General features: G+C 46.9%; 1 protein-coding gene, 1 non-coding gene and 1 pseudogene across 2 annotated transcripts in view; all 3 read right to left on the minus strand.

Annotated features, from left to right (window-relative positions):
• The window catches only part of gpr157 (G protein-coupled receptor 157), a 33,478-nt gene extending 10,714 nt beyond the window's left edge, over window positions 1–22,764 (minus strand). Inside the window, exons 1-2 of the mRNA XM_070861040.1 lie at window positions 22,200–22,764; window positions 16,590–16,803 (exon numbers count right to left, since the gene is read on the minus strand). Of these exons, the coding sequence (XP_070717141.1) occupies window positions 16,590–16,803; window positions 22,200–22,576 (591 nt within the window). The 5' untranslated portion in view covers window positions 22,577–22,764. The remainder of the gene's footprint in view (window positions 1–16,589; window positions 16,804–22,199) is intronic.
• On the minus strand, window positions 6,002–6,074 carry trnak-uuu (transfer RNA lysine (anticodon UUU)). Its single transcript has one exon. It is a non-coding gene; the product is annotated as a tRNA-Lys (tRNA).
• On the minus strand, window positions 6,076–6,194 carry LOC139229555 (5S ribosomal RNA; annotated as a pseudogene).
• Window positions 22,765–23,117: the final 353 nt, after the last annotated feature.

Raw genomic sequence — 23,117 nt, forward strand, 5'->3', positions numbered from 1 at the left:
TTCGGTAAGGAGACCAAAACTGTACCATGGCAGTCCTGGTGGGGGCAGGGAGAGAGAAATCCGGGTCAGGGTGAGGCCTCACCACCTCCCATTTCACACCATTTCTATCGCGATTGAAAATCCAGTTCCCTCGGTCAGAACTGTTAAAAGGGTTTACACCAGAAAAATGAAAGGAGATATTTTTTACAAACTTGCTGCGTATTTCCAGCACTCGGGGTTCTTATGACTATATAAACCTTGAGGGCGAGGCTTTTACAGTTCCTGTCACTGGAGTCCTTCTCCGAGACTAATGTTTGGTAATCCCATTTCTCTATATAATTAAATTAACATCCAAAGTAGAGCAAAACTGCTGAGTCATGATCGCGGCTGTACTCTTGGCTGAGAAAACAGGCACTGTGCTTTCTTGCAGTCTGCCTTCATTCCCCAGACAATGTGCGATACAAGGACATGCACGAGAGACTCCCTGTTATGTCCGTCACTGCATATGGCCGGATGCTGGAGGGGAGGGAGGCAGAACGGGCTGGTTTTAGGGCACCGTTATGGGGAGTGAACTCGAGAAAGTAGAGTACAGGTGCAGCGTCCCGAATCCGGAAACCTCGGGACCAAGGCCATTACGGATTTTGTATTTGCCGGATTTTGGAACGTCTTTCTTGACGTCACGAATCCGGAAACACCCGAGCCCAGGGTCGGGTATTTTCGGAGTTTGGAATGTCAGAAAGGGGGGGGGGGGGGCGGCGGGGGAGAGGGGAGGTGCTCATCGATGAGCTGTTCGGGTCCCCGGGTGGGGCCTCTCTGTCGTGGAGTTGTTCGGGCGGGGCCCCACCGCCACTAAAGACCCGATCGGGCGGGACCCCCGCCGCTGTGAAGGAGTTCCTTGTCTGGCCCGAGGTCGGTGGGGTCAGGCAGCCGAGGTAAAGGGGAGGGATGGTGGCTGGGGTGAGGTCGGGCGGGCGAAGTCGGTTTGCCGAGGTGGGAGGAGTCCGGATATCGGAACATTTTCCGGTTTCTGGACGACCCCACCACGGACTGGCCCCGTGTCCGGATTTTGGAGGTCGAACCTGTATATAAAAACAGAAAATGCTGGAAAACTCAGCGGGTCAGGCAGCATCTGTGGTGAGAAACAGAGTTAATGTTTCGGGCCAAATGACCCTTTATCAGAACTGGCAAATGTTCGAAAGAACAGAATCTAAAAGAAGCACTGAAAGGGGGAGGGGAGCAAAGAACAAAAGGGAAGGTCTGTGATAGGGTGGAAGACAGGAGAGATGAGAGAGACAAAGGGGGTGATCAGCTGACTTGAGATGGTAATGGCAGAAAAAGATGAGTTTAGATAAGGTGTGAATGGCAGGATAATTACCAGCTGCCATGGGAAACAGAGAGAAAACATACATCAGAGCAAAATATGGACAGAGGTTAAGGTCTGAAATTGTTCAATTTGATGTGGAATCCAGAAGACTGTTAAAGTGCAATTTTGCTTTTGTTCTAGGCCTGGTCTACTCAATCTCTCCTAAGAGGACAATCCTTTGAGCACCTTCACATGAAATACCTTTTGTGTTACTTTTAACAGGAAGTGCAAACAAGTTTATTTTAAGCTTATTAATATTTTGTGTTAAAATAGCCAGCACGTGTCTCCAACACAAATGCATTAATATCCAGCAAGGTCTCAACCCAAAAGTGTGGAGTGAGTGGTAAAAGGAATGATGTACATTTAGTGCCACTTGTGGGAGGGGGAAGAGAGAAAAAAAAACCAAAGACACAAGGGAAATAAACTGGAACACGTTGCTACAAATAGCTGAGGTACCTTCACAGTCCCACTTTTCCCGCAGGAAGAGGACTTGACCAGCTCCAGTCCAGCCTGGGATCGTTGAATTACCAGCCGATTAGACGGAACTCGGGCAAGATTCCCAATGTCCATGCTTGTAATTCCCAGGTTCTCCAAGCTGCTGCAGAGACGTACATCCCTGGCCATGCTGCGGAACGATTTCACCAGCAGGATGGAGAAAGCCATTACCCAAGGGCCAGCTGAACATTACCTGTGTCTCTCCGGTCACGTGGCCCCGGGTCCTAGTGATCCAGACTTCGAAGCAGGCAACTCGGCCCCCGTTTAAGCTGATATTCCTTAGAACATAAGAACATAAGAAATAGGAGCAGGAGTCGGCCATTTGGCCCCTCGAGCCTGCTCTGCCATTCAATAAGATCACGGCTGATCTGATCATGGACTCGGCTCCAATTCACTGCCCGCTCCTCATAACCGTTTATTCCCTAATCGCTCAAAATTCTGTCCATCTTCGCCTTAAATATATTCAATGACCCAGCCTCCACAGCTCTCTGGGACAGAGAATTTCAGAGATTTACAACCCTCCGAGAGAAGAAATTTCTTCTCATCTCAGTTTTTCCTTATTTGCGGATATGTTCCCACTTGAGTTCAGTGGGCCTGGGAGGTTTAGAAAGTGCTGTTGCCTCAAATTCAATAGTAGCCTGCGAAAGGGAGTTGGATAAATACTCGAAAGGGAGAAAAAATTACAGGGATTTGGGGAAATGAGCGGGGGAGTGGGACTATTATTAAGGGAATCAAGGGATATGGGGATAGTGCAGGAAAGTTGAGTTGAGGTCGAAGATCAGTCATGAAGATGGCCTACTCCTGCTCCTATTTCTTATGTTCTTATAACTGGATTGCTCGTTGAAAGCTGGCACAGACTCGATGGGCCAAATGGCCTCCTTCTGTGCTGTACTATTCTATGATTCTATTTTCCCACATTATAACAGTGCCTATACTCCAAAAAGTACTTCACTGGCTGTAAGCGCTTTGAGACATCCCGTGGTCGTGAAAGGTGCTATATAAATGCAAGTCTTTCTTTTTTCTTTTAGATACACCCTTAACCAAAGCACCAAGATCTGTTAAGAACATAAGAAATAGGAACAGGAGTAGGCCCTCGAGCCTGCTCCGCCATTCAATAAAATCATGGCTGATCTGATCAGCTCCACTTCCCCGCCCGCTCCCCTTAACTCCTTATCCCCTTATCGTTTAAGAAACTGTCTATTTCTGTCTTAAATTTATTCAATGTCCCAGCTTCCACAGCTCTCTCTGAGGCAGCGAATTCCACAGATTTCCAACCCAGAGAAGAAATTTCTCCTCATCTCTGTTTTAAATGGGCGGCCCCTTATTCTAAGACCATGCCCTCTAGTTCTAGTCTCCCCCATCAGTGGAAACATCCTCTCTGCATCCACCTTGTTAAGCCCCCTCAATCTTATACGTTTCGATAAGATCACCACTCATTCTTCTGAATTCCAATGAGTAGGGGCCCAACCTACTAAACTTTTCCTCATAAGTCAACCCCCTCATCCCTGGAATCAACCTAGTGAACCTTCTCTGAACTGCCTCCAAAGCAAGTATATCCTTTCGTAAATATGGAAGCCTAAACTGCGCACAATATTCCAGGTGTAGCCTCACCAATACCCTGTATAACTGTAGTAAGACTTCCCTGCTTTTATACTCCATCCCCTTTGCAATAAAGGCCAAGATACCATTGGCCTTCCTGATCACTTGCTGTACCTGCATTCTATCCTTTTGTGTTTCATGCACAAGTACCCCCAGCTCCTGCTGTACTGCGGCACTTTGCAATCCTTCTCCATTTAAAATCATATCTTGCTCTTTGATTTTTTTCTGTCAAACTTTCCAACATTATACTCCCATCTACCAAATGTTTGCCCACTCACTTAGCCTGTCTATGTCATTTTGCAAATTTTTGTGTGTCCTCCTCACACATTGCTTTTGCTCCTATCTTTGTATCGTCAGCAAACTTGGCTACGTTACACATTACACGTTACACTCGGTCCCTTCTTGCAAGTCGTTAATATAGATAGTAAATAGTTGGGGTACCAGCACTGATCCCTGCAGCACCCCACTAGTTACTGATTGCTAATTCTCTGGTTGGCAATCAGCAACTTAAGATACATTCGGATCAACACAGATTAAAACTTAAGGGGCCGATTACCTAAAGTTGCGATTCCGGTGATAGTCTCGGCGACTGTGCTTATTGGGAAATTACCCCTGCGCCCCCCCCACACCCCCCTCCCCCGATTTTCCGCCTATTAATTGCAATGGACAGGAGCAGAAAGAAAAACAACGGCAGTGCAGCAATTGGTCATGTGCAACAATTGCAAGCTTGTAACATCAGCCCCCATCCCAGGCCCTCCATGGTCAGAAACCCATGTGGTCAACAAAAGCCTGGACATCTGTGATTCATGGTGTCCAGAGAATATGACCAGAAGACAGACAGACTTGGATTCTATTGCGCCTTTCACGACCACTGGACGGTCTCAAAGCGCTTTACAACCAATGAAGTACTTTTGGAGGGGAGTCACTGTTGTAATGTGGGAAACGAACCCAAGTATTAGGAGCAGGAGTAGGCCATACGACCCCTCGAGCCGGCTCTGCCATTCAACAAAATCATGGCTGATCATCGATATCAATGCCACTTTCCCACCTAATCCCCATATTCCTCGATTCCCTTAGTGTCCAATCGATTGCAATGCAAATCCAGCTGCTTCCTGCATTCTCAGGAGGGGACTGGGCAAGATAAATTTTCCTTTAAGCATCCTGCATTCTTATTTTATTTCAAGTTTTGTTTGTTTTCGATAAAGATAGAGAGGAGCCAAAGTATCAACAGATCCCTCCCCGTCCCCCAGAAATAAAGTTAGCAGTGAAAAGGGCGGATCAAGCAGATGGAAGGAAGTTAGGCTTGTGGTAGCCATGCTTTTAGGCTGCTGTGGACTTGAATCCCTGACTGCCAAAGTTTTAAATCCCACAAGAGCAGAGTCTTGGACCGGTTCAGTTCAGTTCCTGTTTATAACTTTCAATTGGCTAAAAAAGAGAGATGGGGACAGAAGATCAGAGGCCCCGGGTTGTCATAGTTACACATTCATCCTTTCAGCTAAAGACAGACTTGCATTTCTATAGCGCCTTTCTCAAACACCGGACATCGCAAAGCGCTTTACAGCCAATGAAGTACTTTTGAAATACAGTCACTGTTGTAATGTGGGAAACGCGGCAGCCAATTTACACACAGCAAGCTCTCACAAACAGCAATGAGAGAATGACCAGATAATCTGTTTTGGTGATGTTGATTGAGGGATAAATATTGGCCCCAGGACACCGGGGATAACTCCCCGGCTCTTCTTCGAAATAGTGCCATGGGATGTTTTACATCCACCTGAGAGCGCAGACGGGGCCTCGGTTTAACTTCTCATCCGAAAGACGGCACCTCCGACATGTGCAGCGCTCCCTCAGCACTGCACTGGAGAGTCAGCCGAGACTTTTGTGCTCAAGTCTCTGGAGTGGGACTTGAACCCACAACCTTCTGACTTGGAGGCGAGGGTGCTGCCCAATGAGCCACATGTCCTGAGCAGGTCATAACCAACCAATGGGAAAGAACACAGATTAAATTGGTCAACAGTAAAACCAAGTGGAACAACTTTGTAATCAGCTTCAATATTCTCATAAAATGTTCAACACATGCTCTATATTTATCCTGCCCATCAGCTAGGAAATAACTATGAACACAGAGTAAAAATACCTCTTGAATTTCTGGTTGCATATCTTGGATTCCAATTCGACCAAACTATGCACTTACACAAGAAGCCACCATCAAGCTCAGCCAGACACAACTTGCCCCATACATAAACACATTATCAGAAGGCAACTTCAGCAGTAGTTTCATGACTTGTTAATTATTTAAGAATGAGGAACAAAAGAAAAAAAAAATGTTTTAAACTACGTAATAGCAGTTTTGAGGCTTTAATAGTCTGGAATCAAAGCCTTTTTTTTTTTTAAATTCGTAGCCAATCGTTCCAATTCTTTGTCAAATCACAAACGCCAGAGGTCACCTTGCACACGCCAAGGATCACTCTGCGCCAATGCTCTTAGCCAAAAGGCCTAGAGCCACTGCACCGTTCCTGGAAGTACTGCAATACCAGGTTCGTAAAAGTCATGCTTTCAACAGAAAGCCCGAACAGGGACTTGAACCCTGGACCCTCAGATTAAAAGTCTGATGCTCTACCAACTGAGCTATCCAGGCTCTCCTACTGCACCTGGTATTCCCAGGCAGTCTCCCATCCAAGTACTAACCAGGCCTGACTCTGCTTAGATTCCGAGATCAGACGAGATCGGGCGTTTTCAGACTAGTGTGGCCGTAGGCAAGAACAGTTACCCCGACTTGATTTGAACAGGCAACCTTCTGATCTGGAGTCAGACACGCTACCATTGCGCCACGAGGCCTACTGGAATCAAAGCCTTTTCCCAGAAGTATTAGGGTTCCTGTACTCAATTACCATCCACTGATTACCTAATATATGTGCACGAGTGGACACAAGGATTAGCCTCAGTTGTGCTACACTCCACGGTTGAATACCCCAACAACACATACTGCCGAGGTGTACACAGAATCAGAGAACGTTGCAGCACAGGAGGCCATTCGGCTCTTCGTATCTGTGCTGGCTCTTTGGAAAAAAAGACAGACTTGCATTTATATCGCGCCGTTCATGACCACCGGACGTGTCAAAGCATTTTACAGCTAATTAAAGACTTTTGGAATGTAGTCACTGTTGCAATGTCGGAAATGTGGCAGCCAATTTGCGCACAGCAAGCTCCCACAAACAGCAATGTGATAATGACCCAGATTATCTGTTTTTTATGTTGATTGAGGGATAAATATTGGCCAGGGCTTGGCGTAGACACAAAGGAGCCGAAATTCATTTGCGCAAGAAAGCTGGCGCATCCATGAGTTTTTAAGCTGCTTTTACCGCAGGGATCCATGATGCAGCCGGATGATTGATTTTCAGGACTTTGACATTTTTTTAAAATCCCAATGGAAGATGGTCATCGTGGGGGCGGGAGATCGACAGGAAGGCAGGCTGAGGGACCGAGACTCCGCCGCAGTCACTCAGCGGTGGAGACGTCACAGCGCTTGTGCGTCACCACGCTCTCTCCACTCCGTTAAAGAGGAGACAATCAATCAGCCATTTAAAATCTTCGGCCACTGGCCCACCAGGGAGGGTTTCGGTCAGGCCACCTAAGAGCGGGGTGCCAGGCTGTCCGTTGGCAGCCCGGCAGAACCCACGGGCACCATCTTGCCAGCCGATCGGGAAGTCACCCGGCAAAAATAAATACATGGTGGCCGCGGCAGTGGACCCTCCCCACGAAGAGCTGCTGCACTGCCACACCGCACTCACTCCGGATAAGGTGCACCGATGGAAAAAAGCTGTCGGGGGCACCGTGCGGCATCGATTTTTGACCCGAGTTGCGGTCGGTGCATTTTTCAGGTGAGGGAGAGCGGTGGTGCGCGTTCTGGTGATGCGCTTGCGGCGGTCATCAGCATCGGGTCCAGGCCAAAAAAAATCACCGAACTGAATTTGGGTCGGGTCGGCCAGTTGGCAACTAAGCGGCGGCCACGGGATTCTGACGCATGGCCGCCGCAAACGGACACTAACGGGTCTGTCCGAGACCCGGAATTCCGGTCCCAACGAGTAGTCGTGCTTAGTTCCACGTCCCCACTTTTTGTCCATAAACCTGCAACTTCCTCATCCTCAAGTGCCTGTCCGACACACTTTGTGGGAATGGTTACTTGGGCGTAGTACTGGAGGGTGGCCAGCTATGAAGAAACACTACCCCAGTGCAAGTCACCACCTTCAGGAAAGAAGGGAGGAATACTTGTTCCAAGGCGAGCAACGTCCTCCCCTCTGCCCCTCTCCTGAATATTCCTGGTTCAAACATTCTCCTTCTGCCACCCCCACCGCCTCGGGAAATGCATTCCTCTCCACACAAAACCTCCCAACACCCAACCAGATAGTTAAAACTAGCTCTATAAAATTTAAGGCCACAATTTGTTTGGCTAAGTGTGCGTGTGTTCAAGTAAACTGCCAAGCTCACACGTCACAAAAGGCTAGGGCTGGTGTACCCAATAAAATGGCATAAGAGGTACTGAACTGAAACAACTTAGCATTTTATTATTTTAGTACAATTGTATTAATACAGTACTTCACTAGCCCTGGGGTGTCCTGATGTTGCCAAAGGCGCTATATAAATGTTAGTCTTTCTTTAATGTCCGCTGTGGCTCAGTGGGCAGCACTCTTGCTTCCGAGTCAGATGGTTGGAGGTTCAAGTCCCACGCCAGGGAGTTGAGCACATAAACCTAGGCGGACGCTGCAGTGCAGTGCTGAGGGAGTGCTGCACTGTCAAAAGTGCTGACATGTTTCCCCCCCCCCCCACCCCCACCCCCACCCGGCCAAGAGACCCATTGTTTGAGGATCGTGTGGCAAGCCTCACCCAGCCTAAGACCATTCCCGCCACCCATGTACATGCACCTCGACTGGGGCCTCCGGCAAATTATTGCAGCCACCCTTTTTGATATGAGGAGTCATCCATCAGCTGCAAAAACAATTATTTTCTAGGTGTTGCCTCATCTTATTTCTGAGAGTAGTTATCTTAATTATATGCAATTATTCTTTTATTCTCAGGAGGAGGAAGTGAAGAAGATTTTGCATGATAATTACAGTGAATTAGAACGCTTTGGCACTGCATCAGAATAGGTGAGAATTCATGGGCTCGACTGGAAAACACAGCGTCACAGCTGTTACACAATGAAAAGAATAGTTTTCTGTCATGCAAATTGGTTCCTTCAACATTTTGCAACAAGACTGATGACGGGGTTGTAGACAGGGAAGTAACCTTTAGGGTTGCTGATCAAGGGCCGTGTGGCTCTGTCGGCCGGCGCAGACACGATGGGCTGAAATGGCTCCTTCTGCGCTGTAACTTTCTATGTTTCGGATGAGGCGTTAAACCGAGGCCCCGTCTGCCCTCTCTGGCGGATGTAAAAGATTCTGTGGCACTATTTCGAAGAAGAGCAGAGGGGAGTTATCCCTGGTGTCCTGGCCAATATTTATCCCTCAATCAACATACCAAAAAAATACCCAGATTACCTGGTCATTATCACATTGCCGTTTGTGGGAGCTTGCTGTGCGCAAATTGGCTGCCGCATTTCCTACATTACAACAGTGTTACTACACTCCAAAAGTAAAGTATTTTGAGATGTACGGTGCTCACGAAAAGCGCTGTATAAATGTGTCTTTCTTTAGGTGGAGCAGGGTGGGTAGAGAGGGAGAGACATTGCCTGGCTGTTCTTGCATTTCTTCCAATGGCTGGTTTTGAAGCAGGCCAAGGAACAGGTCACGCACCTGCACAGTCACAGATGGTGCGCGGTGAAACCCGTCGCAGAACGGAAAATGCCTTCAATATTCTTGGTTAGTGTGAAAATAAAGCCCTACTGGGAATATTGCTGTACTTGCGGAACGAGGACAAACATGTCTTCTCATGCAAGCAGGCACTCCCTGTTGCCCACGTTCTGCTTCATCTCTCAGGGGTGTGGGAGGGAAAAAAAACATAATAGGAGCAGGAGTAGGCCATACGGCTACTCGAGCCTGCTCCGCCATTTAATACAATCATGGCTGATCCGGTCATGGACTCAGCTCCACTTCCCCGCCCGCTCCCCATAACCCCTTATCGTTTAAGAAACTGTCTAATTCTGTCTTAAATTTAAATCAATGTCCCAGCTATCGTAGGCAGCAAATTCCACAGATTTACAACCCTCAGAGAAGAAATTCCTCCTCATCTCACTTTTAAATGGGCGGCCCCTGATTCTAAGATTATGTCCCCTAGGTTCTAATCTCCCCTATCAGTGGAATCCCACTCAGACTATCACTGCTTCCACCTTTGAACTATTTGGAGTATGTTTAAGAGCACAAGCAACCACTACTATAAAGAAACATCAGGAATATGATGAGAAGACGAGTTATTGGAATTTAGACGTTTGAGGAGTGATTTGATCAAAGTTTTCAAGATATCAAGGGGGACAGATAGGGTGTATAGAGAAACTTTTTTCGCTGATTGGGGATTCTAGGACTCGGGGGCACCGTCTAAGCATTTCAGGAGTGAAATTAGAAAACACTTCTACACACAAAGGGTAGCAGAAGTTTGGAACTCTCTTCCGCAAACAGCAATTGATGGTAGGTCAAATGTTCATTTTAAAATCGGAGATTAATAGACTTTTGTTAACCAAAGGTATTAAGGGATATGGGGCAAAGGCAGGCAGATGGAGTTTGCTCGCAGATCAGCCATGATCTCATTGAATGGTGGAACAGGCTCGAGGGGCTCAATGGCCAACTCCCCTTCCTATTGGTTCTAAACAGCAGGCAAGCAAGGAAAGAGCAAATGATGGTCTCGGTCACAAAGCCACTGTACCAATCCCATCTACTGGTCTAACGGGGGTGGGGGGGGGAACACAAACACTGCCTTGGATAATGGGCTTGATTCACTCATACTACACCAAGTCTATTTACAGACAGTCCTACTGGCATGTGACATGCATCTCCTCTCTTTCTCTCTCCCTCCTCCAGCCCCCGCCCTCCTCAACTGGCTCGGGCTTTGAACACAAGCATGGTACTGTTCATCAAGCACAAGACAAAGATTAGAAGTATGAAGTCGCGGCAATCTTTTCAACAAAAAAAAAAGATTATAATTAACTTAATCTGGGTAAACTAAATAAGTTTTATATCTGCTTTGCTTTAGTCAAAATCATTCATTTAAAAAAGAAAGAAAATCTAAACTGGAATTTGTCTAATTCTGTCTGAACCTTAAGGATTAAGATAGATTGCAAATAATTGGCAGTTAAAAGGGGCACAAATATATTTGTGCCACAACTCAATTAGCAGAATTAAAGTAACATTATGGACAGATCTGTTTAAGGGAGCATTCCCCTGCAGTTGGGCCGACAAGTTTTACTTCAGTCCGATGAGCCGTATTTCATTCTCTGTAAATAATGGATACCATGGCTATAATGAGGGGGGGGAAAACATTTTTCCAAATCACTCATCAAGGTTTCTTTTTTGATTACTTCAATTGAGTCAGCATTCAGTGTTTGATTGGTTCAAAAGTGGTAGCAATTACTGCATAAAGTAATCGGCTCAGTTAAACTAAGTGTTCGAGGCATAGTGCTGGAGGAAAAATCTCGAGTCATTCAAGAGGGAGTCAGACACAAACTGGGAGGGCAGGAGGGGTTGCAGTGGGTTTCTAGGATAGGCTAGATGGTTTAATTATGAACACAACTTGGTTTGTATTCCCTGCAGTACAGGGGCTTGAGGGATGAATGGGAAAATGCATGGCAGATGCAGTATAATGTGGATAAGTGTGAGGTTATCTACTTTGGTGGCAAAAACAGGAAGGCAGATTATCTCAATGGTGACAGATTAGTAAAAGGGAGGTGCAATGAGACCTGGGTGTCATGATACATCAGTCATTGAAAGTAGGCATGCAGGTACAGCAGGCAGTAAAGAAAGCAAATGGCATGCTGGCCTTCACAGTGAGGGGATTTGAGTATAGGAGCAGGGAGGTCTTGCTCCAGTTGTACAGGGCCTTGGTGAGGCCACACCTTGAATGTTTTGGTCTCCTAATCTGAGGAAGGATATTCTTGCAATTGAGGGAGTGCAGCGAAGGTTCACCAGACTGATTCCCGGGATGGCAGGACTGACATATGAAGAAAGACCAGATCGACTTGGCTTATATTCACTGGAATTTAGAAGAATGAGAGGGGATCTCTCAGAAACATATAAAATTCTGACGGGATTGGACAGGGTTAGATGCAGGAAGAATGTTCCTGATGTTGGGGAAATCTAGAACCAGGGGTCACAGTCTAAGGATAAAAGGGTAAGCCATTTAGGACCGAGATGAGGGGAAACTTCTTCACTCAGAATTGTGAACCTGTGGAATTCTCTACCACAGAAAATTGTTGAGGCCAGTTCGTTAGATATGTTCAAAAGGGAGTTAGATGTGGCTGAAGGGATCAAGGGGTATGGAGAGAAACCAGGAATGGGGTACTGAAGTTGCATGATCAGCCATCATCATATTGAATGGTGGTGCAGGCTCGAAGGGCCGAATGGCCTATTCCTGCACCTATTTTCTATGCTTCTATGATCAGATAAACATAGAAATTTACAGCGCAGAAGGAGGCCATTTCGGCCCATTGTGTCCGCTCCGGTCGACAAAGAGCCGCACGGCCCTCGGTCAGCAGCCCTGAAGGTTACATATAAACCTATAAACAATGAAGGAAAGGTAAAGAGCACCCAGCCCAACCAGTCCACCCCACACAACTGCAACATCCCTTATAGCGAAACATTCGACACTCCACCCCAACCGGAGCCATGTGATCTCGATGTTTAAAATGTTAAAAGGACTCGATAGGGTAGATACAGAGAAACTCTTTCCTCAAGTGCAGGAAATCAAGAACAAAGGGACATCATCTTAAATTTAGAGCTAGGCCATTAAGGAGAAAAATCAGAAAGCACTTTCTCCACACAAAAAGTTAGTAGAAATTTGGAACTCTTGCCCCCAGAGGGCAATTGGAGCTTTCAAAACTCAGACAGTTGGATTTTTGTTAGGTAAGGGAATCAAGGGATATGGAGCAAAGGTGGGAAAATGGAGTTGAGGTACAGAGTAGTCACGATCGAACTGAATGGCAGAGCAGGCCTGAGGTACTACTCCGGTCTGCCATATCTCAAGTGACTACACTTTTAAAATAATTCATTGGCTGTGAAATGCTTTGGGACAGCCCAAGGTTGTGAAAGGCACTATATAAATGCAAGTTCTTTCTGCATGGCTTCCGTCAACTGTACTTATCTTTGTGAAGTGATGTAGCCTTAGTCAAGTTAGTCAGTTCATAAATGTTTGGTATATTTACAGCCCTGTTTCTGTCTTCAGTGTAATGCATGTACACAAGGTCTGCCCGCCACCAGGGGGCACTACCATCAGAGGTCCTAGTGTCATAGGTACACTGGTGCTGGGGCCCAGTATATAACCTGAACTTCACCTTTGTATCTTCACTTCTGGAAGCCATCAAAGACTGACGAGGTTACTACTGGTCGCTGGCTCATAGAACGGAGTTCATTGTATCATTTCATACACCATATTCAGGTTCTACACAAAGTACTTATCTGTGTAGACATAATCACAATATTACAAAAATTTGGATCCTCCAGACCTCCCAATACTCACAGAAGATCCCGATTACTCAAATCCAAAATCAAAACCTCAATTTTTATTTCATTCAGTCCAAACCTACAATCGTCAGAGCATAAATGACTTTTCTCAATATCCTGCACGGTCACAGCTTGGAGGTCGACTGCAAACCTACACAGATAAGACGGCAAGTGACAGCACAGCCTTCTCTCATGCACTGGTTGGCTGTGTAGTGATTCTGCAGGCTTCACGTTGAGCCTGCCACAGGGAAAGTACCAAGTCAATCTACAATGCTCGAATACCTCCAATTATTGGCTGACGAACAGAAAACAGAGAGTCGGGATAAATGGTTTATTCTTGGCTTGGCAATCAGTAACTAGTGGGTGCCACAGGGATCAGTGCTGGGACCCCAACTATTTACAATCTATACTAACGACTTGGATGAAGGGACCGAGTGTAACGTAGCCAAGTTTGCTGACACTACAAAGATGGGAGGAAAAGCAACATGGGAGGAAAACCAATATGTGAGGTGGACACAAAAAACCTGCAAAAGAACAGACAGGCTAAGTAAGTGGGCAAAAATCTGGCTGATGGAGTATAATGTTGGAAAATATGAGGTTATGCACTTTGGCAGAAAAAAAATCAAAGAGCAAGTTATTATTTAAATGAAGACAAATTGCAAAGTGCTGCAGTTCAACAGGACCTGGGGGCACTTGTGCATGAAACACAAAAGAATAGTATGTAGGTACAGCAAGTGATCAGGAAGGCCAATGGAATCTTGGCCTTTATTGCAAAGGGGATGGAGTATAAAAGCAGGGAAGTCTTGCTACAGTTATACAGGGTACTGGTGAGATCACACCTGGAATACTGCGTGCAGTTTTGGTTTCCATATTTACGAAAGGATATACTTGTTTTGGAGGCACTTCAGAGAAGGTTCACTAGGTTGATTCCGGAGACGAGGGGGTTGAGTAGGTTGGGCCTCTACTCATTGGAATTCAAAAGAATGAGAGGTGATCTTATCAAAACGTATAAGATTATGAGGGGGCTTGACAAGGTGGATGCAGAGAGGATGTTTCCACTGATGGTGATTAGAACTAGGGGGCATAATCTTAGAATTAGGGGCCGCCCATTTAAAACGGAGATGAGAAAATTCACAGGAGTGTTTTAAGACAAAACAAATAAATTTGACACCGAGCCACACAAGGAGAAATTATGTCAGATGACCAAAAGCTTGGTCAAAGAGGTAGGTTTTAAGGAGCGTTTTGAAGGAGGAAAGAGAGGTAGAGAGGAGGAGAGGTTTAGGGAGGGAGTTCCAGAGCTTGGGGCCTCAGCAGCTGAAGGCACGGCTAATGATGGTTGAGCAGTTACAATCATGTATGCCCAAAAGGGCAGAATTTGAGGAGCGCAGACATCTCAGAGTGCATTCTGGATTATAACTCACTGCGTTAAAAATAATTCTCACATCACCTCTGGTTCTTTTTGCCAATTATCTTAAAATTGTACCTCTTATTCTTTAGATCTGTAACTACAGACATTCAAAGCAGTCATTAAGCTTTCATATTTGGGAAATCAACTGCAGCTTGATAAAATGCTGGTGCTAGCCAGCGGAGTATATAGCTGAGACTGTAGCACGGCGAACACTAACCACCAACACCTTTGCTTCCAATTTGTGGTGTGGTGCACACACTCTGCCCCAACACATTAATGCACGTTTGTTTGGCCCAAGGGTCATGTACAGAGCAGCTCTTCAGTGTGCCATTGCAGCCTTTGGCCGCCTGAGGAATAGAGTGTTTGAAGACCAGGATCTCAAACCCGGCACCAAGCTCGTGGTCTACAGAGCAGTGGTGATACCCGCCCTCCTGTATGGCTTAGAGACATGGACTATGTACAGCAGGCACCTCAACGCGCTGGAAAAGTACCACCAACGCTGCCTCCGCAAAATCCTGCAAATTAATTGGCAGAATAGGCGCATCAACATCAGCGTGCTCGCTCAGGCCAATATCCCCAGCATCGAGGCTTGACCACGCTCGATCAGCTCCGATGGCCGGGCCACATTGTCCGCATGCCCGATACTAGACTCCAGAAATAAGCGCTCTACTCCAAGCTACGTAATGGCAGGCGAGCCCCAGGAGGGCAGAAAAAACGCTTGAAGGACACCCTCAAAGCCTCCTTGAAAAAATGTAACATCCCCACCAACTCTTGGGAATCCCAAGACCACTCAAAGTGGAGGAGAAGCACCCGAGAAGGCGCCGAACACTTATGAGTCTCTTTCATTGGGAGCACGCGGAAGCCAAGCACAAACAGCGGAAGGAGCGTACGACAACCCAAGAACCCCACCCACCCGTCCCTCCAACCGCCTGTGACAGAGACTGTAAGATCCCGCATTGGTCTCATCAGCCATTAGTGTGGGAGCAAGTCATCCTCGACTCCGGGTGACTGCCTAAGAGAGAGAGAGAGAGTTCTGAATTCAAGAAGTTTCCTCTCAAATCTGGGTCCTGGCTACTTCAAATCGTACAAAAAGCCTAATTGGGGAAAATGAAAACATTGCCAGATGGCAACTCAAGCAAAAAATATTCCTCAATTATTATCGCGTGATGCTTGCCCACTGGCAAGATGAGAGCCCAGAGGAGGAGAAGTGCTGAAATATTGACCGAGGTATAAATCAAAGCGTCAGTTCACCATATGAGACACACATCATCTGCCGCTTGTGGAGCAGCTGATGACATTTTTCATCTTGAGTGGTCGGTTTTAAGCAAGTGGTAATCCAGCTCGGCTTCACGGTGCCCCCGCCAACCGCTCCCCCCATCTATCCCCACCCCACCCTCACACTAAGGCATTTACCAGCAGATGGCACAAGAGCCATCAGCTACAGCAGTGGGCAAAATGGGGGCCGCGGGCCATATCCGGCCCGCCAAGTCCTTCGATCCGCCCGCTGGACGGGACAGAAATAGAACGCGAGCCAGAGCTCGAGCCACACATTGGTCTATCCACTTTCACTTCACACGGGTCAGAGACAGACACGAAACGCAGCCAAGGAAAACCCATAGTAATACTGCAATCAAATTAATAATTCACAAAAGCGATTCCCCCTGGCCCGTTCCGTGATTCTGGGCCCCAAAGCGGTGGGCGTTCATAACAAGGTTTGGTGTGCATTCTGGGTAAGCGGCCCTCCAGCCCATATAATTGCCCATTAATGAGCTAGATGGATGCAGCAAGGATTGGGGTACAGGCCAGAGGGGTCTAGTCAATTGCTTTTTTTTTCCCCCAAAAAAAAGGGGAGAGAGAGAAATTAAGAACATGAGTAGGCCATACGACCCCTCGAGCCTGCTCCGCCATTTAATACGATTATGGCTGATCCGATCATGGATTCAGGTCCACTTCTCTGCCCCATAACCCCCTAATCCATTATCGGTTAAGAAACTGTCTATCTCTGTCTTAAATTTACACAGTCTTTAGGAACCCGGACTTTTAAAAAGGTCAGACCAGCCTTTATCAGAGCACAACGACATCACACAATGTTCCGTCTTACCGCTCTGTGAATGTGTTTCTTAATGAGGATGTAGAGAATTGGTAGGGTGATGTAAGCGATGAATTCCCAGATTTTGCCAGTTAGCAACATCCACAAGACATGATCTTCTGCCTCGATGCTGACCCAGCACCAGCCCACTGACACATCAGACGCATCGTAGCCTATTTTCTGCAGACTAACTGCGGCCACAGTGATCACGAGAGGCACAAACCAACTGTAAAACACAAAAGATATTGACGCCTATCAGTAATGTTAGAACGTACAGCATGGGCAACCTTTACTTCAACTGATTATTGGAATTTAGAAGAATGAGAGGTGCTCTTATTGAAACGTGCAAGCTTCTGAGGGGGCTCAGCAGGATAGATGCAGAGAGGATGTTTCCCCTCATGGGGGAGTCTAGAACTAGGGGCCGCCCATTTAAAACGGTGAGGAGGAATTTCTTCTCTCAGGAGGGTCGTGAATTTTTGGAATTCTCTACCCCAGGGTGATTGAATATATTTAAGGCGGAGATAGTACAGTTTCTTCAGGAAGTATTCATTTAAAGGCTTTGATCTGCGCTGACTCAGGTGGCAAGGGTGTGCCCACTATTTGTCACACAGGACCACAGCGCTCCACCACTGAGCAAATCTAGGTTTGGTAGAATGCTTGAAGGTGGCGACAACAACTTGTATTTATATAGCGCCTTTAATGTAGTAAACCGTCCCAAGGCACTTCACAGGAATATTATAAAAAGAAAAAAATGTGACACCGAGCCACATGAGAAGTTAGGGCAGATGACCAAAAGCTTGGTCAAAGAGATAGGTTTTAAGGAGCCGATTGTGGGAGCTTGCTGTGCGCAATTAGCTGCCGCATTGCCTACATCACAACAGCGACTGCACTTCAAAAAGCACTCCATTGGCTGTAAAGCGCTTTGGGAGGTGCTATATAAATGCAAGTTTCTCTTTTTCCTAGGCTGTGAGACTCAGTGCAACATGACACAGTGTGTTTATGTAGAGAGGCGGAGAAGGGTAGGCAGGGTTTAGGTGGGGTTAACTTCTGAAGTAAATGTTTAAAGTCACTTCTCTCAAAATAGTGGCAATATTAGGGGGCAATAACACGGAAGGAAAGTTGCTATGGAGTCAGGCTACCACATTCATACCACAATAAGGGCTGAGCAGTTAAGGTTTGAACCAAGGTTGCTGGAGACTTTATTTTCAAGTTCCAAGGAATAATCTGAAGCAGTCAGATTATTCCACGTTGATATACCTACTTTAGCATTGCAAACCGCTTCACTGTGATACTAAAGATGGTTTGTAAACACACCTTTAAAATGCCCCCTATACTTACAGGTGGTAGGTGGCTTTGAGGTGGCTGTCTTGGCTCACCCTCAGTGGGTTCAAGCCCTACTCCAGAGACTGGAGCACATGTGCTAGGTTGGTGTTTCTGAGCAGCAGTGAGCGAGTGCTGGGAGGCGCCATCTTTCGGTTGAGACATTAAATCAAGCCATCTGCCTTTGCAAGTGAACGCTAAAGATCTCACAGCACTATTTGTAGAACAGCAGGAGTTCTTTCAGTTTCCTGGCCAATATTTATCTCTCACCCAATACCGACAACAGACGACCTTTTCATTGCTCTCTGTGGGAGCTTGCTGTGCACAAATTGGCTGCTGCGTTTCCGACATTACAACTGTAACTACACTTCAAAAGTACTTCATTGGCTGTGAAACGCTTTGGGACGTCCGGAGGTTGTGAAAAGCGCTGTATAAATGCACATAGGTCTATTTCTTTTCAATCATCAAACTGAACAGAATGCCCAGAGAGTATGGGGTTTCACTGCTGCCATAGTTCACTTGTATTGCTTGAGAATGACTCCCTCTCTGTGAGGTTTAACACCAACTGTGCATCACAGCACTCTTTGCATCATGGAGAGAGGTAAGTGCACTTGGAGTCAACATACATCAGAGCTTATTTGCTTGGACTGTACTTAAATGTCGAAGAGCTTAAAATGATTGGTGGGGTCACATACAAACTGTACTTTGAGGTCTCAAAATGAGAGATGCGGTCCGTCTCGAGTTGGTGATGCCTGTGACTGAGGAGAGATCACGGTTCGCACAGCAAACAAGTATTAACTTGGCAGCATACGACATTAATTCAATAAGTTTCCACAAACTAAAACTTTCACATCAGCAGAAATTGAAAATGAGGAAGTTGTGGCTTAGTGGGTAATTACATAATTACACTGTGCCATGCGGCAGAGTCACAGCCCAGGAAAGGGAGAAACTTGCATTTATAGAGCACCTTTCATGAGATCCCAAAGCACTTTACAGCCAATGAAGTACTTTTTGAAGTGTAGTCACTGTTGTAATGTAGGAAACATGGCAGCCAATCTGCACACAGCAAGTTCCCACAAACAGCAATGAAGTAAATGACCAGATCATCTGCTGTAAGAGTTGGAGGAGATAAACGATTGCCAGGATACTGAGAATGCCCCTGCTCCTTTTCGAAATAGATCTGTTACGTCCACCTGAGAGAGAGCAGACGGGGCCTCGGTTTAACATCTGATCTGAAAGACGACACCTCTGGCAGTGCAGCGCTCCCTCAGTACTGCACTGGGGAGTCAGCCTAGATTTTTGTGCTGGAGTCTCTGGAATCAATCACTGGTCTGCTCGGAGTGAGCAGACTTGACAGCACTGCAAATGGCCACAGCATCCCAGGCTGCAAGCAGGTGGCAAAGTAATTCGCTGTTGCCCTTCACCATCCAGGGTCCTCTGTTTGAGCAGGGCAGCGTGTGGACGCGGGGAGAGGACGGGTCTGGATCAGGTACGGCTATGATATCTCTCCTACTCTTTGGCACTTAGAGCTAGATTTTCCATGGCGGAGGGGTTTCTGCTGGAGGTGCAGCAGCGGTGGAAATTGCGCCTTCTGACATGATCCTGCTCCGAAATTTGAAAATTCTCCAGGGTAAAGCCGATCATCATGTTCCGGGTGGACATCCTGCACTATTCTGCTCTTTGAGAGGCGATCTCATTGAAACATACAAGATTCTGAGGGAGATTGATAGGGCAGATGCTGAGAGGTTGTTTCCCCCTGGCTGGAGAGTCTAGAATTAAGGTGGAAACAGTTTCAGGATAAGGGGTTGTCCAAGACTGAGATGAGGAAGAATTTCTTCACTCAGTTGTGTGTCTTTGGAATTATCCGTCCCAAAGGGTTGTGGATGTTGTGTTGTTGAATATATTCAGGCCTGAGATAGAAAGAAACTTTGGACTCTCTGGGAAATCAAGGCATATGGGGATCGGGTGGGAAAGTGGATTTGAAGTAGATCAGCCGCGATCTTATTGAATGGTGGATCAGGCTCGAGGGGCTGGATGGCAGTCTCCTAATTCTGATGTATGTTAGAACTTTCCTTGGTTGGTTGGGGGGAGGGGGTCAGGCAGGGACGTTGCAGGAAATACAACATTGCTGCAGTGTTTAAATGGCTGCAGCAGCTTAAAGGGGCAGACCAATGTGGTTAAAACTGGAAGCAATGACTTGGAACATCGAGACCGAAAGATGCACTCTGGAGGGATCTGCAGCAGGGCACAGAGCACCCCTCCCTCACCCCCCCACAATTTTTCAGATTCCTCCACAGAGGTTTTCTGAGGACAGGTAAGGCAAAGGACAGAGGGGCTGAGGGAAGGAGGCCAATGAAAGAATTGGTGCCATAGATGCACTGGGTGCTAGAACAAAAAAAAACCCAGAAGGCGACTGGCACTAGAAACTGTACCCCAGCATGAACTGCCACTTTCAGGGAATAAAAGCTTGTGGGAAGTGAACCTCTGTTTCAAAATGCACATTTTTTTTTTTTTTTTTTAAATCAAAAATGCACCAGACAGCTTTCTACTGCTTCTTCCAAAGAACGTTGTCATCTGTAGAGATTCAAATTAATTGCAACTTCTTTTAGTCTAAAAAAAAAGGTTTTATTTCTTACGCCAATTCTTCTCCTGCTGTGGCTGCGGTCCCAAGTCCCTGGCCAAAGTAGCCATTCTCAACAGGTGAAACAAGACGACAGATACCACTGTCTATTCAACCATGGAAGGCATCACGGCGGAGCCCAACCCAGCCCTCGTCCAATGCCCATGTTTTGCAGGTACCTGCTTTATTGGACAGCAGTGGGGAAGAGGAGCCCTTGGTCTTTGTCTCTTTCTCTCGGTCAGGGATGAGTGAAACGAACTGCAGCTCCTCCAACTCAGCAGAGATGAGCTACAAAGCCGAGATCCAAACTGGGATCTCCTTTGGTGCAGCACCAAACATTGCAGACCACCACCACTAACTCTGGAGTTAACTACATTTTGCAAATCCACATTAATGCATTGCCCCTTCATTAATAAAGTAACCTCCCTCCTCAGACTGGAGGAAGGTATACAGTGGTGTTCCCCAGGGGTCAGTACTAGGATCACTGCTTTTCTTGATATATATTAATGACGTGGACTTGGGTGTACAGGGCACAATTTCAAAATTTGCAGATGACACAAAACTTGGAAGTACAGTGAACAGTGAGGAGGATAGTGATAGACTTCAAGAGGATAGAGACAGGCTGCTGAAATGGGCGGACACATGGCAGATGAAATTTACCACAGAAAGGGGTAAAATCCTAAAGGGGTTGCAGTAATAGAGGGACCTGGGGATATATGTGCACAAATCATCGAAGGTGGCAGGGCAGGTTGAGAAAGCGGTTAATAAAAGCTTACAGGATCCTGGGCTTCATAAATAGAGGCATAGAGTACAAAAGCAAGGAAGTTATGATGAACCTTTATAAAACACTGGTTCAGCCCCAACTGGAGTATTGTGTCCAATTCTGGGCACTGCATTATAGGAAGGATGTGAAGGCCTTAGAGAGGGTGCAGAAAAGATTTACGAGAATGATTCCAGGGATGAGGGACTTCAGGTTTGTGGCTAGATTAGAAAAGCTGGGGATGTTCTCCTTAGACCAGGGAAGGTTGAGAGGAGATTTGATCGAGGTGTTCAAAATAATGAGGGGGTCCAGAGAGAAACTGTTCCTATTGGCAGGGGACACAGATTTACAGTGATTGGCAAAAGAACCAAAGGCGACATGAGGAAAAACTTGTGTTTATGCGAGTGGTTAGGATCTGGAATGCGCTGCCTGAAAGGGTGGGTGAAGGCAGACTCAATCACGGCTTTCAAAAGGGAATTGGATAAGTACCTGAAGGAAAAAACATTGCAGGGCTATGGGGAAAGAGCAGGGGAGCGGGACTCACTGAAGTGGTCTTGCAGAGAGACGGCATGGGCTCGACGGGCCGAATGGCCTCTTTCTATGTTGTAACCATTCTATGAATCTAAACAGAGTGCAGTATAACTCTGAGCTTGGATAGTTACATACTCAGAGTGCAGTATAACTCTGGGCCTGGAGACTCCCCCTCTCACACAGTGCAGTATAACTCTGGGCCGGGAGACTCCCCTCACAGAGTGCAGTATAACTCGGAGCTGAGAGACTCTAATCTTTACACCGGTTTCAACTTGCATCAAGTCGGAGAGAAAGAAAGAAACTCATTTCTAAACAGGCACAACATGGGTTTTTTTTGTTTTGTAAATGCATTGCCAAGAAGCAGGAGAGCCACCCGAGGAGAGAGCCTCACCTGACGGCGTGGAACCAGACCACCAACCCATCGGCCAGACCCTGGTCCGACCTGACGATGAGCAGGTAGAGGTAGACGGCGATCGCCACGGTCCAGAAGAAGGAGCTGGTGTTGGCGAAGGTGGAGACGGCCCCTTGCAGCACGCAGTCCCAGGAGGAGCTCCGGAAATCCCGCAGGACCCCGTAGGAGTAGGAGAGAGCCGAGAGCAGGTCGGCGAGCGAGAGATAGACCAGCAGCTGCCGGGCTTTGCTCCTCAGGTCCGGCCACCAGAAGTGGGTCCCAATGATCAGCGCCGAGCCCAGCAGCGACAAGCAGCAGGAGATGAAAATGATAATTTTCTCGTAGGTGTAAACTTCGGTCTGGGTCACATTCGGCATGTTTGCAAAACTGCAGCTTCTGCGACCCTCCTTCCCAAATTGCACTTTTTGCAAAACAATATAAAAAATAAAGTTTTGCCTAGGGCATTCTTTCCGAAACGGATACACCCATGAGAGTCACAGCAAGTTCGACATCAGCTGGTTTAAAGCCCAGCCTTTGCTGCTTCTGCTCACGTGGCTGTGATTGCTGAAAAGTTCCCCCACTCCCTCCCCTTCCCAACCTCTCTCAATGTGTCGCGTTTCCCCCTTGCAACTGCAACAAGCTGTTCCTCTCGCCTGCCCCCTGCCCACCTCCAGCTCAGTAAACATCATGTGAGAGCAACGCGATCATTTGGGAATCCTGCTCCCGCTTCTCCAGCCAAGCAAACACACACAGTCAAATGCCTCCACCCCCACACAACAGTCAGTCCCTCGCTTAAAGGGACCGTGTCTGCTTCAGTCCATCCTATTTAAAATCCACCCCAGCTGCAGTTCTCCAGTTTATTTTCATTGCTTCCCGCCGGGGTGCAGCCTTTTTCTAAATAAACTAAACAGGGAGACA

Source organism: Pristiophorus japonicus, chromosome 18 (genome assembly GCF_044704955.1).
Source record: "Pristiophorus japonicus isolate sPriJap1 chromosome 18, sPriJap1.hap1, whole genome shotgun sequence".
Lineage (NCBI taxonomy): Eukaryota > Metazoa > Chordata > Chondrichthyes > Pristiophoridae > Pristiophorus > Pristiophorus japonicus.